Source organism: Somniosus microcephalus, chromosome 25, assembly GCF_052327205.1.
Source record: "Somniosus microcephalus isolate GS21.2 chromosome 25, FLI_Smic_1.0, whole genome shotgun sequence".
Classification (NCBI taxonomy): Eukaryota; Metazoa; Chordata; class Chondrichthyes; order Squaliformes; family Somniosidae; genus Somniosus; species Somniosus microcephalus.
The window spans coordinates 47,705,595-47,727,399 of NC_141011.1; the positions used below are offsets into that span (position 1 = coordinate 47,705,595).

Genomic DNA, 21,805 nt, shown 5'->3' on the forward strand with positions numbered 1-21,805 from the left:
TTATAGAGGGTGAGAGGAATATTTGAGTTCTATACTTTTATTGGTTTAAAAAAAAAAATCTGGTTTAGCCTTGTAAAATAAAACATTGCAATTTTCAGTTTGTCCGCCTCATGCTGCAATGGTTTTCCGAGTGAAAGTTTTATTTATAGAGCAAACGAATCTTGGCTTCCATCCGAAAACCTATCTATTGTTAACGGGTGCCTGCAGCCGCCTGCCTATTAATGTTTGCTTTAACAGCACTGGGTCAAAAGGTGGATGAACTCATCAACAGGTAATTTTGAGGACAGACAGTTCCAGGGACGAACGATTAACTGCATGGTTGCAGAAGTATGGAGAGAAAAAAGGAGGCAGCAGAGGGAGAGAATTGAACACCACTGATCATTGTACCTACGCGTTGCTTTAATCAATGGAAAATGAACACATTATTCAGCAGCCAGGCATATTTTAATTAGAAGCCACACGTCCACCAAGCTGCTGTACTGTGGGTTAAAGATGGAGTATCAAATCTTTCATTCTTGTCAGTTTTACGATTTAAATCTCGGCCAACTAAAGATCTGACTCTACTATTGCCTTCTTTTAAAGCAAGTATTGACAGAAAATCGCTGGTTGGCTTCAAAAGGATAATGCAGCTTAAAACATTCAAGCTCATAAAAGTAATATTGACTGCAATGCCAGATTATAAATGTATCTCCGTTTATCTTTTCCAAGTGCTAGTCACCCAAGGCTTCCGAGAGGCGTGTGTGGTTTGAAAGTTGCGAGGCAGCAAAAGAGTTAAATCATCGACTCCCATCACACATTAAGCATTCCCTCAATCGTTACCTCGTATTGACCATTCCTCCACGATCATTACAACACACGTTGCAGGGAGGTAGGATTTATTTGTTTAAGAGGTGAAACCTTGGGAACACACACACGCAAAGGAGGAGGAACAGGCAGTTATTGAAGTGGAAGAGACTGCCCAGCCTCGGGAGCCAGGCAGCTAAAAGGTAAATTGAGAGCAGCCCCAAAATCTATATGAGATATATATATATATATATATACACACACACATATACCAGGGTTGTTGACAAAAATCGCAATCAGGTGTTGAAAGAGGTGGGGGGGTGGTGGAGCCTTTCATCTGGGAGAGAACAAAAAAACCGCAGTGGCATAGCCCTGCTATTCATTACCTGAGCCCACACAGTGTAAACACTGCCCCCGCTCTCATATAACGTGCTCTAGTTCACTCTGGCAGGGGAGGGGGGCTAATCCAAGCACGGCATTACCAACTCCCACTGGGTCCTAGCGCCATTTAATTCCTCCTCCTACTCCTCCACACCCCCCCCCCCCCCACCCCATAAATCTAATGACAGCGTTTCCTTATGGAGACTGAAACTTTTCTGTTCAGTTACCTAACAGCCGATCTCTATCAAAGCACGTGTCAGTAATAGGCTCTTTATTAATGAATTCATCTTATGAATTAATCACCGTAACTGGTTTTCTATAAGAATTTTTAATTGGATTATTTAAAATAGGGTTACTAATCTTATTTTCTGTACAGCTGCCATGAATTGCTTTCCATCTTTCTACAAAGTAGTTCAAAACCAGCATATATGTATCAATAACAGCTCGCCAAGGTTGCTTGGTCCAACCATGATAGCTTTTGGTATAAGGGGCAGAAATGGTCATGCTACCCATCAATTAAATTATGTTCCTTCTGAAATTATAGTATTTTACAGGCCTCTTTGTCCAGAGTAACCGTTACGAGGATCAGCATCTCTTTTAGTTTAGACCAGCTCCATCTTAAATCAGTTTCATACTGGAATTGGAACATTTACTGATGAATGTACTGCTTTGGGGATATTTTAGGCGTCTGTTTGGCTCAGCTGGTCATACTCTCTCACCTCTGAAGGTTACAGGTTCAAGCACCAGTCCGGAATTTGAACACACAGTCTGTGCTGACATTCCAGCCCAGTGCTGAGGGAATGCTTCCTAAATGCAACTATATTTTAAATTTAAAAACATATTTCATTAACCAGCATAACTTCCAACAGCATAATCATCCATGTTAGGGTCTACTGCTGAATATTGTACATTTTTCCAAACAGGTTAAAATTATGTATGTGTAAATTTAAAACTTTTGCATAATCTAATCATAGCCGACAGACTTCTTTAAAAGTACATTCATTTTCTGTCACAATAAAGATACTCAATTATAAATTCTAAATACTTTACTTTTTACAAGAACTGATAAATTAAAATGCAATTTTATAAAGTGCATCTCCAATTAAAGGGGTATTTGTTTGACTATCTGTATTCATCACACTGATTTTGTAATTTAAATCTTTTTTACCAACTCTGGATATAAACTCTTAATTCTAAAGTACTACTTAGTTTATTCATTCAGCCCAATGCCTCAGTAGAGAATTTCAACAGAGTGCTTTGCTGAGACCTCTTGCTCTCTGGTTCATCGCTCTTGTTTTTGAGGCTTCAAGATATTTTTACCTATGTAAATTGCCTGTTATTTAGAAAGTTTTGTGGAAATCTTCAAGTCGCTAACTGAAATGGCAATGTACCTGCAAACAAAAAAGTCGCCTGCTTTGGTTTAAAATGTCTCCAATTTTTGAAGCATTAAGAATAATGCTTTAAGAAATATATATCATGCAGGGCAGGATTGATATTTGATCCTTATTAAATGAGACCTTGGTCAACCAACAAAGGGGCCATTGTATCCTTCCTTTAATATTTGTGCCATTTTTAGAATTGGACTCTGCAAAAAAAAAAACTCCTCTTTGAAGTCTATATAAAATAATCTTCCCTCCCAGTGTGCTGGTGTGTAACCCAAGGTTGTTCTGGATCAAGAGGAGAACCTGTCTCTCGTAGTTTAACTGCTTTGAGTTATTGTGTTTCCCTCCCCCACTTCCAGGCAGATTGAGATCACACAGCACAGTCTGCAGCCCCATACCTTCAAATTACCTGGCCAAAAATACCCTGTCTATCACATTGGCACACGTCGTTTCATGGGTCTTATCCTCGGGGCCCAAACATTGGCAACTGCTGAATATGTCCCCAGTGTTTCATCAATTCTCCACAGACGCTGGGAGTCCGCTGCATTTGCACCATTCCCCGCCCCCCGCACCAAATTTCCCAGTTCGGTTTTCTAATCATTGAGATCAACTAATTCTTAATAAGCAGAGCTCATTAGTTCGGAAGCACGCCGGAGTGAGGATTGACAGCTTTTCTCAGCTCCCAAGCTCTGTCTCCAGTTGCTAAGCAACACAGACTCCGGGAGACCAGAGTACCACTTTATCGCAGCATCCTTTTGTGATTACTGCACACCCAGGCTGATTGCTATAAATCACATTGGGAGCAGAACCTCTTAAGCTTGACATCTATCTTGAAAGGAACATTACATATTGCAGTGCAGAATTTTTTTTAAAAAAAAGAACAGGTTCTCGAACAGAACTTACCTCTAAGGCCATCAGGCAAGAAAGTTGTGTTTGTGTAGTTGTAAATTGTGAGAATAGTTGATGCCAACTTGGGTTCAAAAAAACTGATTTAACTAACCGTGAAAAGTAATCACAGATTTCTATATTGGATAACATTGGGGACTCTGGTTAAAACTGTAACTGAATAAAATCTTGGACAGGGTAATTCTAGAAGTCAGTCATGTGCGAAATTTTGATTAGTGCTAATAAATGGTGGATTTTTATATGTACATTAGTTCAGTTGAACCTGGTAGGAAAAATTTCCTTTTCAATTTTACCCCATTAAAAAATTGAAAGAATATGAGTTTAGTTATTATTAATGTTCAAATAGCATTCCCACCATCTTAAATTACTTTTTTTTGTTAGATCCCCGCCCCATTGCTGATTATAAAACTGTTTGACATGAAACTGTACAGCAAGCAGCTTTGTAGAAACTGCATGTTTATTTATGATGAACGCGTTGATTCCAATTACTGCGTTTGTGAGGGCGTTTCCCCCTCCCTCTCGCGTCTGTAGAAATGTATTAAGTAAAGTCTAACAGCTGGAACTCAGGGAGACCATTATCTTTAACCTGAAACGACGAGTAATTTCCGCCAACCTCCAGGTTTCTTATTTTTTGGGGGGGGTGGGGGAAACACACACACTCCAACGGAGAGGAAACGCATTTCTCTGGGGAGTGCGGCCAGTTCAATGTCAACATCGCAGTCCAGGGCAAGGGCGCCTGGTTTTAAAGTTACCCCCACCCCCCAAAAAAATAATAAAATCATTAGCTTTAAAGTTGCAATGTCCATTTCTCCTAGCACAGATGGTCAATAGGAAGCCAATGTAAAATTGAGAAGCCAAAAATGTTGTATACAGAACAAATGCGTCGCTATAATGAAACGTAAATATCTCGGGAGAGGAGGGCTTGGATTTGGACCGAGCTCAGTGCAGTCAAAATAAACAATTAGGGTAGTTTCAAAACAGAATCGGATGCTGAGAAATGTATTGGAGGCTGGCCTTGTTTCTCTTGCACCGATTTTAGATAGAAAGCCTGCCAGAATTGGGCTGTTTATTAATTCATGTTTTCGAGTCGGCCAGACACACTCTGCTAGTGAGAGGGGCGCTGATAATAACGATAATATAAAGCAGCTCGCTTCTTTAAATTATATGGGTAATATTGAGAGAGAGAGAAAGAAAAAGACATTTGCAAGTCTTTTTTTTTCCACAAACAAAGATCTTTTTCTTTCTGTGAGCTCCAGGTCTGGTCTGACTTATCTTCGTGTGTGTGTGAGTGAGAGAGGGAGAAGTTTACTGCCGATCTGGCGATAAGGAATGCGCCACACAGTTGACCAGCCGCCCCATGCAGACGGCGGCGCCTTGGAAAGCCCTGACCACTGGTTTCCTGTGCGGAGGAGCTGCAGCTCACAGCTGCAAAGAACGTCTCGCCTCTCGTCTCCCTGCAGTACCAGGAACCCGCAGCCACCAAGGCGGCTTAAAAGGGGCCAACCGACGGCTTAACGTGGAGTTGTATTTCTCTGCGCTGACCCCTGCCTTGAGGTACAAAGTCCTCACCTACGATAGCACAAGGTGCATGCTCCCGGCGACGTTTTTTTTCCGTGCGCGTTGTGAAAACAATTCTCGCTCGTGGTGGGACCCACTAACACTTTCATGGCCAAGCCTTTGACAAAGAAGAGTTTCTCCTCCCCCTTTACTGCAAACCACAGCCCTAACGACTGTCACTGAAGCAAGAGTTTCCTTATTGTGCCAAATAGGGAACACTTCTTTTTTAAAAATGCACAACTTTAAATAGAGCAAATTTGAATTTAAAATTTAGCTTCTGATACCCATAAACTCAAAAAAAATACAACAGCAAAAAATACCGCTAATACTGGAAATCTGAAATAAAAACAGAAAAAAGCTGGAAATACTCAGCGGGTCAGGCAGCATCCGTGGAGAGAGAAACAGAGTTAACGTTTCAGGACGATGAACTTTCGTCAGAACTCTAACTTCTTCTAGTTCTGGCGAAAGGTCATTGACCTGAAATGTTAACTCTTGTTTCTCTCTCCACAGATGCTGCCTGACCTGCTGAGTATTTCCAGCATTTTCTGTTTTTAACTAAAAAAAACCTTTTCCCTGTGGCTGGGGAAGGGGGAAGGGGGGGGAGGGGGGAAGGGGAAGGGGGAGGGGGAGAGGGGGTGCAATAAGACAAATTGTTCGACACTCTACTCAGAAATTACTTGTCAAGTTTGTTAGGCCATTATTTCTTTGAAATGTTAATATATTCAAGATTTCAGATCAAAAGGAAAATTGACAAATTTTATTATTGGTAAAGACTAACCCTCATTTTTTCCCATGATGGAACAGGAGCAGGCCATTCAGCCCCTCGAGCCTGCTGCCCCATTCACCTGGCTGATCTCAACTCCATTTATCCGCCTTAGTTCCATATCCCTTGATACCATTGCCTAACAAAACTCTATCGATCTCAAGTCATGTAAGCTCCAACTGTTCCAGTATCCTTTTGGGGGGGGGTGAGGATTCCAATTCCAGAAAATATAGCTGTTAGTTTTACACGATGGTCTCGGTGTGGTGTTCGCCACCTTTCAGAGAAAATGGGACACTGTGCTGGGCATTGCACATGGTCTCCTGTGCTTTATGTCATTTTTAATAGGTAATTGTTAGTCATGTGGCAAGTTATCCCATTCATAACCAGCATAAAAGGTACAGGTTTTGGTTCATAGGAGACTCGGCCAATTTGTAGAAATTAATTTTAACTTAAGTGTTTCCAGCAATAGGTGTTGGGAATAAGCCTGATCCTTAACAATACTAACAAATGCATGAAGACTTTTCCAGTTACCACTGGTAACTCCATCCCCTGGCAGCAGCCATCTACTGTCAAGATTTTGATTTGAACATCGATCATATAATGATATTTGGTTCCATTTGACTGAACATCCAGCTATTAACTGTGCAGAGAACTGGATTCTTATACCTGGTTGAAGAGGTGGGGTCCAATTAGTTTGTCGCCAACTATATGTCTAATACCTGGCTTACTGAATCAAAAGGTTAATGGGGCATTTATAAGTGTGTGTGTGTGTGTGTGTGTATATCACAGAAGGCAGTAGAGGCCAATTCATTAAATATATTCAAGAAGGAGTTAGATATATTTCTTAAGGCTAAAGGGATCAAGGGATATGGAGAGAAGGCAGGGACCGGGTACTGAATTTGGATGATCAGCCATGATCTCATTGAATGGCGGAGCAGGTTTGATGGGCCGAATGACCTACTCCTGCTCCTACCTTCTATGTTTCTATATTTCTATGTACACGCAACTATCAAATTGGACAGAAATATTAAGTCAACAACTGCGTAGAAAATAGTAGGAATAGATCTAATTCTTCTATTTCTGAACTATAGACTTTGTTTTCGCCCAAGCATTTTTGGCGTAACTCAAACTAAATAGATGCAAATGATGCAGAAAAGAGCTAATTTCTAAAGGCATTACAGAGAAAAACAACTTGGTTATGGGAGTATAGGATATACATTTAGGAATGTCCACGGAGCTCATTCAACTTTATAAACTCTACACAACTGTCCACTACACCTTAATTAGAGCATCCAACGGCATCACCTACAGCTATTAGGCATCCTTTTCGGCTTTTGTTTCACTTGGAGGTAACACTGTACTCTCATTAGCTTTGCTTATTGCTGCCATAAACCACAATGTTAGCATCTGATGGAACCCACCATGGACAGAATGGCAATTTGATTTGAATTTGCTCACGTGACATGCCACGGCCGTACACAACATGTAAGCATCGTTAATGTGCACACACACACACATAAACATTTACATTTTTAACTTTACGTCTTTTGAAAACCTCATTGGGCTGTCCTGTGGGGCCCATCAGTAGCCATGAGTACCAGCGAAACACTGCTTCACATAGTATCACCTCCTCACAAATGTAAATGTGGCTTAAAAATATAATACAGTCACAGCTTCATTCTTCTTTTCAAAACTACATTTAGATACTTTGGGATTTTTCATGGATTCTTTTTAAAACTATAATTGTTATCTAATTGGGCTCAGCAACACCTTTTAAGGATTTTAAGTAATAACCCAATGATGGGAAAGAAAGACAACAGTTTTTATCTAATTGATTACTCATTTCCAGACATTACATTGCTGGTAACTTGCTAGAATTTCCTGGTAACATTTTGCCTTGGCTAGCTGGGAAATTTTGGTCATTCCACCAACTGAGATATGATAAGCTGTTGACCTACCACAACACGGCAGTTTGGCAATCACATTTTTGATTTGTCAAATGCATTCGTAGGAACACACCAGTAATAACATGATGAACATTGGTACTAAATTAGTGCTGAGTAGGAGAGTGAGGCAAAATCGAGAGAGGATATTGCCTGCCCAAACCACCCGGTATCCAATTGTACCTGTAGAGCGCGTTGCGTCATTGAGACCAGCCAAATGGATTGTACTGGTCTTTACTTTTTAAAATGGAATTTGGCAAGCAAAATTATCATTTCCAAAGATCATTAAAAGATACATCATTGAAGTCGTCATGTAATATATCTGAATAACCTCCCGTCAATAACAACATGAAACAGGTTTTGAAAATGCATAACTTCTATTGCAATGAAACAAAATACCTTTGGATACAATTACCTTTTTCCTCCTTCTGTTTCCCCACCTCCCACAGTGGTTATAGATCCTCTATGAAATTGCAAACTTCTGACCATGATTGGCTTCCTAGAAGTGTAATGCATCATCACAATGCTTCAAAGCCTTGAACATGGCCCTTTGTAAGTTACCATTAAAATGGCTGACAGAAACAGAGCCTCACGGTTACGTGTGCAGCTATGGAAGATTTGACACCTGTAGCCCATTAGGCCTTAGATTGGCACTAGAGATTGGCAATGCAACACAAGATAGACGTTCATCACAAACAACTGATGGAGTGTTTTAGATGGTTTTATGGTACAGTAAAGATAGATCTGGATGAAAAACACTGACTGTTTACTGCTTATTAAATCCAACAACAAACACCGTAGACAGATCTTTTCTCTCCTATATCAAGAGTTTAGGGACTCCGGCTAGGAGAAGGAAAATTATAGTCAGATTGAGCTTTGAAATGGATTACATTACACAGGATATATGGCACAGAAACAGGCCATTCGGCCCAACCAGTCCATGCCGGCGTTTATGCTCCACTCGAGCCTCCTCCCGTCTTTCCTCATCTAACTCTATCAGCATAACCCTCTATTCCCTTCTCCCTCATATGCTTATCCAGCCTCCCCTTAAATGCATCTATACTTTTCGCTTCAACCACTCCCTATGGTAGCGAGTTCCACATTCTCACCACTCTTTGGGTAATGACGTTTCTTCTGAATTCCCTATTGGATTTCTTGGTGAGTATCTTATATTGATGGCCTCTAGTTAGGCTCTTCTGGGTCTGGATAATGGAACAAACTAGACTTGGTTGAATGGCCTTTTCCCACCCATGCAGTCTTATCTTCATGTTCTATATTGTTGATTTACACCAATATTCTTGCTGTTATTTTTGTTAGGTAAAGGTATCAAGCAATGTTCCCCCTAAGGTACGTGGATCGATCGAGAGATCCCGCGCAGGCCATTCACCGTCTGTTGCTGCTGGGAACGATACCACGCATAGCAAATTTAAAGGGACCACGCACTAAAATAAAACATTAGAGGTATCAAGGGATATATAGCTAAGGTGGGTAAATGGAGTTGAGGTACAGATCAGCCACGATCTAATTGAATGGGGAGCAGGCTTAAAGGGTTGAACGGCCTCCTCTTGTTCCTATGTCATAACTGTGCTTCACAGGCACAAAGAAAATTTTATTGGACTAACTGCTACTAAGGAATCGCAATTCACAACATTCACTTGGTGCATGAATGTTGACTGCAGATTCTGACTAAGGAAGTAACCAAGTGATGAACCACGCTACCAGAAGTTACCTGCTAGCTCCAGCCACTCTGTGTGGCCACAGTGCTACACAAATCTGTACTTTATCTATAGTTATGTTAAGACCAGTTGGCACCAGTTTGTTTCCCCGCTGTGATGTGCAATAGTGACACAGAAAAAAGTGAGCATGGGACAGGCACTAGCTCTCTGAAGGAAAAAGCAGAAGAGACAAAAAAAAGGATAAAGCAGAAAGGATAAGAGAAAGAAGGCCCTGAAGACAGAGGCTGTAATAATTTTACACATTCACTACATTGGAACAGTCCACTCCAGAGTACAAAGCACAGGCCAGTGTCCTTACAGACTGCCAGAAGAAAATAGACTTTTCAATTAGATATGCATATACATATTACTGTGATGTAGAAGATATCTGTACAATATTAAGCTACATTCTCAGTAATAGAAATCAATTGCAGGGGAATTATATTAGCAGATAATGCCTGTAAGAAGGTTTAGCAGTGATTATGCCAACTAGGCTGCATGTTAAGACCACCAAAGAACACAGAATATCCATCAACTTCAAAATACCTTCAGAAATGCCAACTCAATTTTTTTTAATTCATCCACTTTTAGTTATATGTCATTCCGATGGGCATCATGAAACACACTAAAAGGCGTTTAACAGTAGTCTTTTCATAAGCAAGGACAAGAGAGCTCAATTTTATGATTTAAAAAAAAATGTGTACTTTGTTACCAAATAAACTCACGGGGTGCACGAATAGTGGGACCTTGATGTTGATACCAAATGGCATCGGGTGCATTTTGAACATGGCAGTGGCGATATAACTGGAAACTCCAAAGCCCACAAAAGTCAAGTGGGGTGAGCCGCCACCACCCCATCCCCCCCATCCAGGAGACCGTCTCACTATCAATATCATTATCAAGAGTGCACAGTTGAGTTTCCTACAGTGTGTGCTGTGAGATCTTCAATTATCCTGTAAAGGCAATATTGTATGGCTTTAATCGTGTGCTCAGGTGCTTGGATACAAAAGGACATCCTCATTTCCACAAGGGCAGCCTAATACCAGCTAGTTACACACATTTACACAGTACGTTCCACACGGCCCAATAGTTAACAGAAAGCACACACCCTTGGTAACCATTTTTTTTTCCAGTTTACAAAATGGAAAAGTCCTTCAGTGTCATTTTCATTTGGGAAAGCCGTTAGGATTAGTGGTTTGTGGCCGCATTTAATTTGGCCAGGTGTTTCCAGCTTTTCCAGACTTGTAAATCAGGAAACTGTCTCTTTAAACTCGACTGAAATTACTTTTTTTTTTAAACCTAAAAATGTTCCAACCACCAGCAATGGCCTCCAAAATTCTACTACTGCATAGCAACCAATGTCTGGGCTGGGATTAACTGTGCTCCCCTCACCCTCCCTCAACAGAATTATTATTTATCAAATAACCAAACAGTGGACGGTGGTCCACTTGAGTTGCCCCAGCATATATTAAACAGCATTATGCAGATACAGTGCCAATCAAAACCCAACAAATGTTAAACTGAGGGGGGTGTCATCTTTGCAATAATTATTGAACCACTTTAAGCATTTTATCAGAACCGGACATTCAGAAATAGGCATTTATTTCATTCATTGAATAGGAAAACGCATTGACTTGAATTTCCCTTTAACAGTTTATGTGCCAAACCTATGCAGAGTGCAGCCTGCGAGTAATTAGCTTGAAATAATGACCCGTCCTCCCATTTCAATTAGCTCACATAAACGCAGCGATTTGTGCTTCTGATTATTTTAAAACCGGCGTTTTCCTGTCGGAGCCCGTTCCAAACAGGTACCTGTCTTATTAGTTTAAATCAAACCCAACTCAACCAGGCATTCGGTCTGAATTTCAACAGACGTTCAGGAAGGGGAAAACAATTACTTGTTATTTTTTGTTGTGAAGTTGCCAAACTTTTTTTTTTAAAAGGCCACAGGGATCGAACCTGCGACCTCGCCAACAAATTGATAAATGACCTGGACACCACCACTCCCACCTTTAGCCCAGGAACAGTAAAAATGGACTGATGTGATTGACAGGGGGAATATGCGAGGCGGATACGATTTATGCTTCATCTGCAATGGATCGGGTCAGCAATGGAAAGTTAGTTGTTGAGACGTTGACCACAGGAGTCTCCTCTTGTGTGTTTTTCAAACAGTTTAAAGTTACAGCCTTTTGACTGACATCTATTACAGAAATATTTACCCTCTGCGTCTCCCGAATAAACAGATCGCCATTATTTAATTAAAACGACTGCAGTTACTCATTGTCGATGGTATCGCCACCAGCCCGATTATAAATTGATTTGCAATTGCCGAAACATTGCAGAATGAGTCACTGCAAACAGTTATTTCGCTTTCTTGTCGCTTATTCTGAAAGGTAATTCTCCGTGCTGGCACTACACTTGGATCTGAGCTGGTTAAAAATGGCATTTTCTATACCCAGAACAAAGAGACTTAAAATTCAGGGTTTTTTTTTAAACAACAATCTTACCACTGGAGACGATATTCGACACCCAGGGCAGTCACAGATTGGAGGATGTACCTGCAAGACTCCTTTTGACATAAGCGTCTTCAAACTTTTCCCTGCGTTGAAAATAAAATGAAATATTTTTAAAAAATCACCCGAGATCGCGCTGTTGTTCAGCGTTAACTTTCGTGCGTGTGTGTGTGTTAATAACATGTAAAATATTATTTAACAATTCACCTCTCTCAAATGTTCACGGTCCTCCTTAAATAGACGTTTAATTAGTTACCAGCCAGCCCAGGAACCGCAGCAACACGATAGGACACCTTAACAATTGCACTTCCCTATCGCTGCTTTCATCTCTGCTCCGTCACACGAGCAGAACACTGCGGCTTTACATTAAAGCGTCGCAACTCTGAGGAAGTGCGGCAGTTTTCCTATCTGTAACAATGGCGCTGGCAGGAACTGTTGTTTGGAGTGAGCCGGAGTCACACACTGTTAAGACAACCAAAAAAAAAGCTGCCCGGAGCCAGACACTGAAGTCTGCCAGAAGCAGATACTCCCGGAGCCAGACACTGTTAGAGAGAGACTAACACTGTCGGGGCCAGAGAGCACAGACTGCTAGAGAGACTAACACTAGCAGAGACAGACAGTGCCAGGGAGTCACAGACTGCTGGAGACCAACACTGGCAGAGACAGACAGTGCCAGGGAGTCACAGACTGCTAGAGACTAACACTGGCAGAGACAGACAGTGCCAGAGAGCACAGACTGCTAGAGACCAACACTAGCAGAGACAGACAGTGCCAGGGAGTCACAGACTGCTGGAGAGACCAACACTAGCAGAGACAGACTGTGCCAGTGAGTCACAGACTGCTAGAGACCAACACTGGCAGAGACAGACTGTGCCAGTGAGTCACAGACTGCTGGAGACCAACACTGGCAGAGACAGACAGTGCCAGGGAGTCACAGACTGCTAGAGACCAACACTGGCAGAGACAGACAGTGCCAGGGAGTCACAGACTGCTAGAGACCAACACTGGCAGAGACAGACAGTGCCAGGGAGTCACAGACTGCTAGAGACCAACACTGCCAGAGACAGACAGTGCCAGGGAGTCACAGACTGCTAGAGACCAACACTGGCAGAGACAGACAGTGCCAGGGAGTCACAGACTGCTAGAGACCAACACTGGCAGAGACAGACAGTGCCAGGGAGTCACAGACTGCTAGAGACCAACACTGGCAGAGACAGACAGTGCCAGGGAGTCACAGACTGCTAGAGACCAACACTGGCAGAGACAGACAGTGCCAGAGGCAACTCTCAGCCCTCATCAGTTTCAGCGGCAGCACGTGGGAATCCTAATGTCATTCCCTTAAGGATCAAAACACGAGGACTACACGCCAGCGAGTCTGTGGTCGGCACCGTACGAACGTGCATCTAGTTACATTCCACAACCTTGCTCACCGCCTTGCTGCTTTAAGGGCAGTCAGAACACTCGGCCCTCCTTCACTCTTCCCCCCCCCCCCTTCACCCTCATAAAGAAAAGGCAAAATGTCAAACCCATGGTTACCATTTCTGCAACTGATCGATTCAGAGTATCACGTTGGCCATTCTGAAAGAGGTACAACTAACGCTCTGTCCAATCTGATTGCATCCCATGCCCTTGCTTACCACATCCTGGCTTTCTCAATCTTCAAATCATTCCTCACAAACACAGTCAAATGCACCCAATCACCCCCCCCCCCCCCACACACCGCGCCTCCCTCCCCACCCCCGCCTCCCTCCTCACCCCCGCCTCCCTCCTCCATACCCCTTTCATTCCTGATCAACTCACGTCAATCGATTCTATAAGCAGAGACAGATCATTGCATTTTTTTCACGGTTGGGCTTAAGCCACTTCCTGATTTCCTGTAAACTTTTAAACCATTCACAAGCATAGCGACAAAAAAAAATGTGCGATGGTCCCCCCACTGAAAATAATGGTTCTTTTTTTCCTTTATGCTAAACCGCGACCATCCTGTCAGTTGAGCCTGAGATACCGAGAGCGAGCAGACTCCCAGGCAAAGCCACACTGCAGACAGCAAGCTCACTTCCTGGTTTGCCTGTCTCTCTCTCTCTCTCTCTCTCTCTCTCTCAACTTCACACAAACCCTTGGCAAACAAAACAAAAAAATACTGCAGTAACATTTCCTTGAGGAAAAAAAAGTGCATTTACCCCAGCCAGACTAATTGCACTTGATCCCACTTGCTGGGCATTTGTTGGGATGTATTAGAATAATTACCTTAGGACATTGCTGCAAAATGATTATCCATTTGTTCAATTTGTCCAAACGGGGACCACTTTATCCAACTTTTACGCATTGGAACTTTCTCAACCAGACATAAGACTGTCCCCGCGTGTTCAATAATCACATTTTAATCTCTCCCTCCCCTCCATTGATAAAACGCAATGATCTCTTACTCTCCACTCTCTCTCTCTCTCTCCGATTTTACTCTTCCTTTCCCCCCCCCTCCAATGCACTCACCTTTGTGCCTTATGCTCCGTTTCCAATCCTTGGCGGTTTCCCTGCCGCTGACGAACTGAAATTCGTTGGGGGTCAACCACTCGCCCCGGTACCGAATGGAGGGTCCCTTGCTCCCTTGGCACAGCTTGTGGATGTAGAGCAGGGCTTTGTTTTCGCCGCATTCCACCTCGATGCAGGGCTCGCCGTTGTCGAAGACGGGCTGGAAGTCGGGGATGGAAGAGAAGCGCTCCAGCATCAGGTCCTCGGGGTGGCGAGCCTCGGGGAGCCCCAGCAAGGCGCGCTGGTGCTGGGCAAAGAGGTGGTGGTAAGGCGGCGGATGGGGAGTCACCACCGGGATGGCCGCCGCGTTCAGAGGGGCCAGATACTCGGGCAGACCATCCAGCAGCCCCCGAATGACCATCTCCCCCTCGGCTCGCTCCTTCTTGATGGCTGGCATCCTCATGAACAGCCCCTTATCCTTGGCGAGCACGCCTGCGATAACTTCTTCTCCCTGTACTTTGTCGTGCTTCAAGACGCCGTTCAAATGCAGGAAAAGCTTCGACCTGTGATATCCCCAGCCCTCAACGAGGCAGGACCTGTCTGCTTTACTCAGGTCTAGCACTCCGACCTCTCCCGGCTGTCTGATCTGGCCCTCCGTACCTGACATCTTGGAAAGGTATTCGCCGCCGTGTACATTATGTTGCTAAAATGCTTATTGATCCGCTATCGACCCACCTTCTCGCTGGAGCATTTTCTACTGATACCCTTTCTCTGATTTCCGGGCGAACACGAAACTGGCAGCGGTTTTAATTCGATTCAACCACACTGGTCCGAGATAAAGTTTCTTTTTTCCCCCCTCCTTCTTCTATTTCTCTTTTTTCTCCTCAATGAACCTTAACGAGATCTGCGGGGGCACATCAACTCTCTAGACGATCACACTTGTACATCTCTGCCTGCACTCTGATAAAAGACACTTTCTAAAAGTTGGATAATTTCCATAAAATGCAAAAGTTTTTTTAAAAAAAACTCCCTCCTTAGATTTCTAAATAGACCCCGATTTCTTTTTTTTTTGAAAAAGGAAGTTATTACTACTGGACCGCTTCATACATTTTATTTTAAGCCTACATTTTTTTTCTGGAGTCACGCTTTAGTTCAGACATAGACGGAACATGATTTGCCCTCTATACCGCTGCTAACTTCGCCCATTTAAACATCACAGTCTGTCAGTGCAAGGAGAGGGGGGTGCGCAACAGACGACACACAGTGACATTCTCTGTCCAATTAATGATGGAGTATTTCCTCCTCCACCGCTCATATTCCGTGCCTCTCTGATTTTTGACAGACATTTCCAACCAAATGAAATGATTGCTTCGTTTTAATTTCAAGAAATGTGGCCTTAACTCCAAGGCAGAGGCAGTGGGTGTTTATACACAGTATTGTTTAATCATTTAATCCAGAAACAGGGCATGTTGTCCAGGGTATGGTTTGCTAATTATTTGAAGCAATTAAAACATTGTAACATTGTTAGTAATTTTTGGGATTAATTACTTGCCCTTGTATCAAATCATAGAATGATACAGCACAGAAGGAGGCCATTCGGCCCATCGTGCCTGTGCCGGCTCTTTGAAAGAGCTCTCCGATTAGTCCCACTCCCCCCTGTTCTTTCCCCATAGCCCTGTATTTTTTTCCCCTTCAAGCATTCAACCAATACTCTTTTGAATGTTACTATTGAATCTGCTTCCACCGCCTTTCAGGCAGTGCATTCCAGATCATAACAACTCGCTGTGTACAATAAAAATGTTTCCTCGTATCAGCTCTGGTTCATTTGCCAATCACCTTAAATCTGTGTCCTCGGGTTACCATATCTCAGTTCTGCCTTCACCAGACCACCAGCTCCAACAGGAGTCACTCAGAATGGAGTGACTGTGTGACAATTTTTTGCCATCTCCCTCAATGGAATAATCCATTATCACAAAGTGCATCGCCTCGCAGTTGCTCCAAGATGTGATCAAGCATCTACCTGTGGCAGACAGGTTGAAGTAACCTTCAGGTACGGTTCTGAAATCCAAGAGCAAATGCCATGCCATTCTGAACCCAATGGGCATCTAGACAGCCTTTGTTATGAGTTAGTTCTGTTTCAATTAGTTTCCTAACCAATTTCATCACAATTCAATACTGAGGATCACATTTGTGGTGTAAATGCAATAAGGTCCTTCTCATCGCCCCACCTCACCCCATGGATCGGCCAGTTTGCTCACTCAATAGTTGAGCCACATGGACAAGAGAGGTCCTAAGTTCAATTTCCCGTCTTTGAATGAATCAGCTGCTCTTAGCCTGGGAATTTGTAAGTTCAACACAGTTGACCTTAGTGCTTCTGGTTTAGGGAGCAGAAAATCAGCCTACGTTCCCACTCCCATTGCCTTCTGCTGACACTGCACATATGTAGATGTCATTTTTGAGGTTCAGCTGTGATGCATCCTGCAGTTCAATAGCCTGCTAACACTCACTGTCTGGGCACACGTGAATAATGCTACTTGGGGAAGGCATTGGGTGGGTGCTGGGTGCCCATGGAACCAGTAAGGAGTTAGTGCCTTAGGTGAGCAGAGAAAATTGGGAACAAACCAACAAAGAAAATCAGAATATTCAGTAACGGGTTATTGATTATGAAATTTACTACATTGTGAAGAGCACCTATGTACCTCTTGAGTGCCACGTCATTCAGTCTCCTCATATCTGTTATCCATTCTGTGTTAAATGTCTTACTTGGAGTATTTGGTTTAAGCCAAATATGGTCTAGTTTTTTGCCCTTGCTTTGATCTCTCTCGCCACCTCCTGTCTTATCACACACTATTCCTGTCTGAGATAGAAAGGGACATACCAGCGCACCAAAGTGGTATGGCAATGGTTCACTTATATCACAAGTGTGAAATAAAATCTAATATTGAATTACATTTATTTTACATTTTTTTGGTGTATACTTTGTATTCATCGAGTGCTGAGGAAAGGAATAGATTTCCACTTTTGGCAACCAACTTCACCATTGAGCATTCCAAAGTCAGATGTAGAGATAAAGTCCTTTTGTATTGCCCCACCTCATACAGCCCCTTTGAAAATTCTTCTTTCCTAACTAGCTATCTTCATAGCCCTTTAGTGCTAATGAATGCAGCCATTGGCAGTTTTGTGCGGTGGATTTGTGCCCACTAGGAATTGGAGTGAGACCTCTCAGACACATTTCACAAAGGAAGTTTAAAGCCAACAGGTAGAAAACACTCTCATTCCATCAGTCTAGGTTGGATTCAATCTCAAATCATGGAGGTGAAACTAAGGACAGTGTGGTAGCTCACTATGCTAATCATTCAAATTATTTTTTCCTTCTAATTTCCTTCCCTCCTCTCATTTAAGTCAATATCACATGCAGGGGTATGGCTACATGTGGACCAGATTTCCACTGGCTCACTTAAGTGGTCACTTTGCATGTGTGGGCTTTATGCAGTGATTACGGCACGCTATCTGACCATAGGAACATCACAACTGACCTGCTTCTATCATCATCTGACATCCACGCAGGTATATTTTCCTGCAGGGATCATTAGATGGTACTGTGGAGCAAGAGCCCTGGCTGGTTTTCCCCATCCCTGATGCAAGGACATTGAGACCAATTGTAGCACCTCAACTTGTGCGCCAGCTGAGACCAGGAAACTCAGTGCAGACCAGGGATTGGACATTCCTGGTTTAAATGACCCAGCACAATGGTAATTTTATTTATTCGCGGGATGTGGGCATCGTTGGCAAGGCCGGCATTTATTGCGCATCCTTGAGAAGTTGATGGTGGGCCCTCCTCTTGAACTGCTGCAAACATGTGGTGAAGTGCTCCCACAATGCAGTTAGGTAAGGAGTTCCAGGATTTTAACCCCAGTGACAATGAAGGAATGGCAATGTATATCCAGGTATATATGCAAGTGATGCATTTACCCAGTGACCCATCAGGAAACATAAGAACATAATAACAACATAAGAATTAGGAGCAGGAGTTGGCCATACGGCCCCTCGAGCCTGCTCCGCCATTCAATAAGATCATGGCTGATCTTCGACCTCAACTCCACTTTCCCGCCCGATCTCCATATCCCTTGATTCCCCTCGAGTCCAAAAATCGATCTACCTCAGCCTTGAATATACTCAACAATTCAGCATCCACAGCCCTCTGGGGCAGAGAATTCCAAAGATTCACAACCCTCTGAGTGAAGAAATTCCTCCTCATCTCAGTCTTAAATGGCCGACCCCCTTATCCTGAGACTATGCCCCCTAGTTCTAGACTCTCCAGCCAGGGGAAACAACCTCTCAGCATCTACCCTGTCAATCTCCCTCAGAATCTTGTATGTTTCAATGAGATCACCTCTCATTCTTCTAAACTCCAGAGAGTATCGGCCCAATCTACTCAATCTCTCCTCATAGGACAACCCTCTCATCCCAGGGATCAATCTAGTGAATTTCTTATTATTTTTAATTCAAAGTTAATTGTGACAAATTACGCAACAAATAATGGAAGACAATTTAGGTGAGTTGGCTTTCACCTTTCTCCTCTGGTACTTAACCACCATTTTGCAAATCGCCTTGGTAGGATTATAAATAGGAATCGGGTAGAGGTAATGGTCCCAAAATAAGACATTTGAACAATTTGTGACAGAGCTAGTTTAAATTCTGAGCTCCCTGTCTCATTGGCACCACAGATATTTTAAATATTTATAAATGGAGTTGAGATTTCTCCACAGGGAGGGAGGAGAAAAAGCAGAGGGCAAATCAAGCCAGAATCCTCTCGTGCTTTGAAGCAGCCTGTTACAGAGCAGCACCGCACCGCACCAGAGTCCTGGGAATTAGGCTGCCGGGCTGGCCTCTTAATTGGGGAATGTGAGACCTACACCGAGGGAGAAATAACTAAAAATGGCTGTAAAAAAGGAACCTTTCTTAAAATGTAAACTAAAAGATATATATTGTGCATCTATAATATGTACAGGATCTGCTGTTCCTTTGTAACATGCAGGAAATGAAATCCAATACTATTTCAGTTGAAATCATATAGTACAAAACCATTCCAGTTCTGATCAAGTTGTTTGAAGGTGGGGATCTGTAATTCATCGCTGTCCACCATGCCACCTATCTTCAAAAGAAATCTTGCCACAACCTTAAGGAAACAGCCTACCAGGAATGTTACCTGTACATATTGTCGAAAATAAGACCAGGTGAAGTGTATTTAAAGAATAGAATGTGTTAAGATAAATTGTTCCCACTTTACACTTGTTGTGGCTTATAGTGTCATCGTAACCCTTCAAGGACATCCTGGCCTCAATGTTATCGTGTATACAATTTTTACTGGCTGCCATTTTCTGGTACTCGGCAGCAGATTATCACTTGCGCAATCTGGAGTTATCGTGCTACAATCTTCAACCTGCAATGAAGGGGGTCATCGAGTGACAGAGCTAGTTTAAATTCTGAGACTATGCGTAAGGTGCCTTGACCATTGAGGTGCAGCATGGGACCGGCTACTGGCAAAGAAATGATCAAAAACAAAATGAAACTTCCCCTGCTAATTCCACGATCTATGTTATTTAGAAATGGATTTATGGGAGTAATTTCCAGGTAGTAGTGTCATTTCAGTTGCGGGTTATACTCTTGGTGTCTCATTGAACTAATAGGCAAAGGGACTGCCTATTGTAGTACCATTGTTGTAAAAAGGAAAAAGACTTGCATTTCTATAGCGCCTTTCACGACCACAGGACGTCCCAAAGTGCTTTCCAGCCAATGAAGTACTTTTTGAAGTGTAGCCACTGTTGTAATGTAGGAAACGTAGCAGCCAATTTGAGCACAGCAAGCTCCCACAAACAGCAATGTGATAATGACCAGATAATCTGTTTTTTAGTGATGTTGATTGAGGGATAAATATTGGCCAGGACACCGGGGATAACTCCCCTGCTCTTCTTAGAAATAGTGCCATGGGACCTTTACGTCCACCTGAGAGGGCAGACGGGGCCTCAGTTTAACATCTCATCCGAAAGACGGCACCTCCGACAGTGCAGCACTCCCTCAGCAGTGCACTGGAGTGTCAGCCTAGATTTTTGTGCTCAAGTCTCTGGAGTGGGACTTGAACCCACAACCTTCAGACTAGGCCATAAAGACCAGTCTTGAGTTAGCTGGCCTCAGTTGAGTCGGCAATTAGAACAGTGCAATTGGCTTCAGTAACCTGGGTTAGATAGGGGAAACAATCAGGCAGGATTTCCGCTCCTCACTGCTATCCAGCGATCCTTACCGGATGGTTTGTATTTGGTTCTGCTGGGCGAGAACAGAATCAGACTCAGCTGTGATATCTTCTATGATCAAGTAGCTTGCGGACACTCACTTTCTATACTCACCCATGAAGAATGGATACTTGGATGAGAGACTGGAAGGCGATTGGGGGAACCAGCAAGAGTTAACACATTCAGCAAAGCAGCGGAGAAAAGGGATGGAAATTTTGGAGGATAATAATATCATTCTCATTGTTTGCAACATGTCTGAACCGTTCAGTGAGACTGCTGCCTTGAACTCATTACAGGGCTTCCACTAGCCTCTATTTAAATAGCCCCTCCATTTAACATTACCATTAAGAAATGAGCAGGATTCTATGCCTCCATCCCTTCTCTGAATGAATAGTAAACTGAAGTAATGATGCATTAATCAGTAGGGTAGTTATTTATATTTTTGAAATAGTTACAGTGCCAATGAATAATGGTGAAAATTTCTAAACTACCCTGTTAGAAATGATCAAAATATAGTTTTGGGAACTTTGAATGAAAGATTGCCAATGGTTTTAAGAAAGCAGTCCCAGGTCTCACGATAAAATAAATTATGTTAATGAGAAACCTTTGAGTTAAAAAAAATCAGTGGCCTGTATCTACAGATAGTGAGACCCCACCCAGTGACATTTTTAAGTCCCTGCTCATGATGTCACTGAAATAGAACTTACCGTACTTAACTGTGCACAATTCTGGTCTCCATAACTACTGGAGAAAGTGTAAAAAAAATTTACAAGGATAATGCCCGAACTGAGGAGGTGCAACTATCAGGAGAGACTGAACAGACTGGGGCTCTTTTCTCTAGAAAAGAGAAGATTGAGGGGTGACCTGATAGAGGTTTTTTTTTAAATTATGAAGATAAGGTAGACATAGAGAAGATGTCTCCACTTGTGGGGGCAGTCCAAAACCAGGGGCCATAAATATAAGATAGCCACTAACAAATCCAATAAAGAATTCAGGAGAAACTTCTTCACTCAGAGAGTGGTGAGAATGTGGAACTCGCTACCACAGGGAGTGGTTGAGGTGAATGGTACAGATGTATTTAAGGGGAAGCTAGATAAATACAC

General features: G+C 42.8%; 1 protein-coding gene across 6 annotated transcripts in view; it reads right to left on the reverse strand.

Moving 5' to 3' along the window:
* The window catches only part of samd11 (sterile alpha motif domain containing 11), a 301,407-nt gene extending 285,763 nt beyond the window's left edge, over positions 1–15,644 (reverse strand). For 2 of the 6 annotated variants that reach the window (XM_085967339.1, XM_085967334.1), the window contains exons 1-2: positions 14,434–15,627; positions 11,938–12,029 (exon numbers count right to left, since the gene is read on the reverse strand). In XM_085967339.1, coding sequence (XP_085823465.1) covers positions 11,938–12,029; positions 14,434–15,079 — 738 coding nt within the window. In that variant the 5' untranslated portion in view covers positions 15,080–15,627. Of the gene's footprint in view, positions 1–11,937; positions 12,030–14,433 lie in introns of all 6 variants that reach the window. The other 4 variants (XM_085967340.1, XM_085967335.1, XM_085967337.1 and 1 more) reach the window with 4 other exon arrangements.
* Between the last annotated feature and the right edge of the window lie 6,161 nt (positions 15,645–21,805).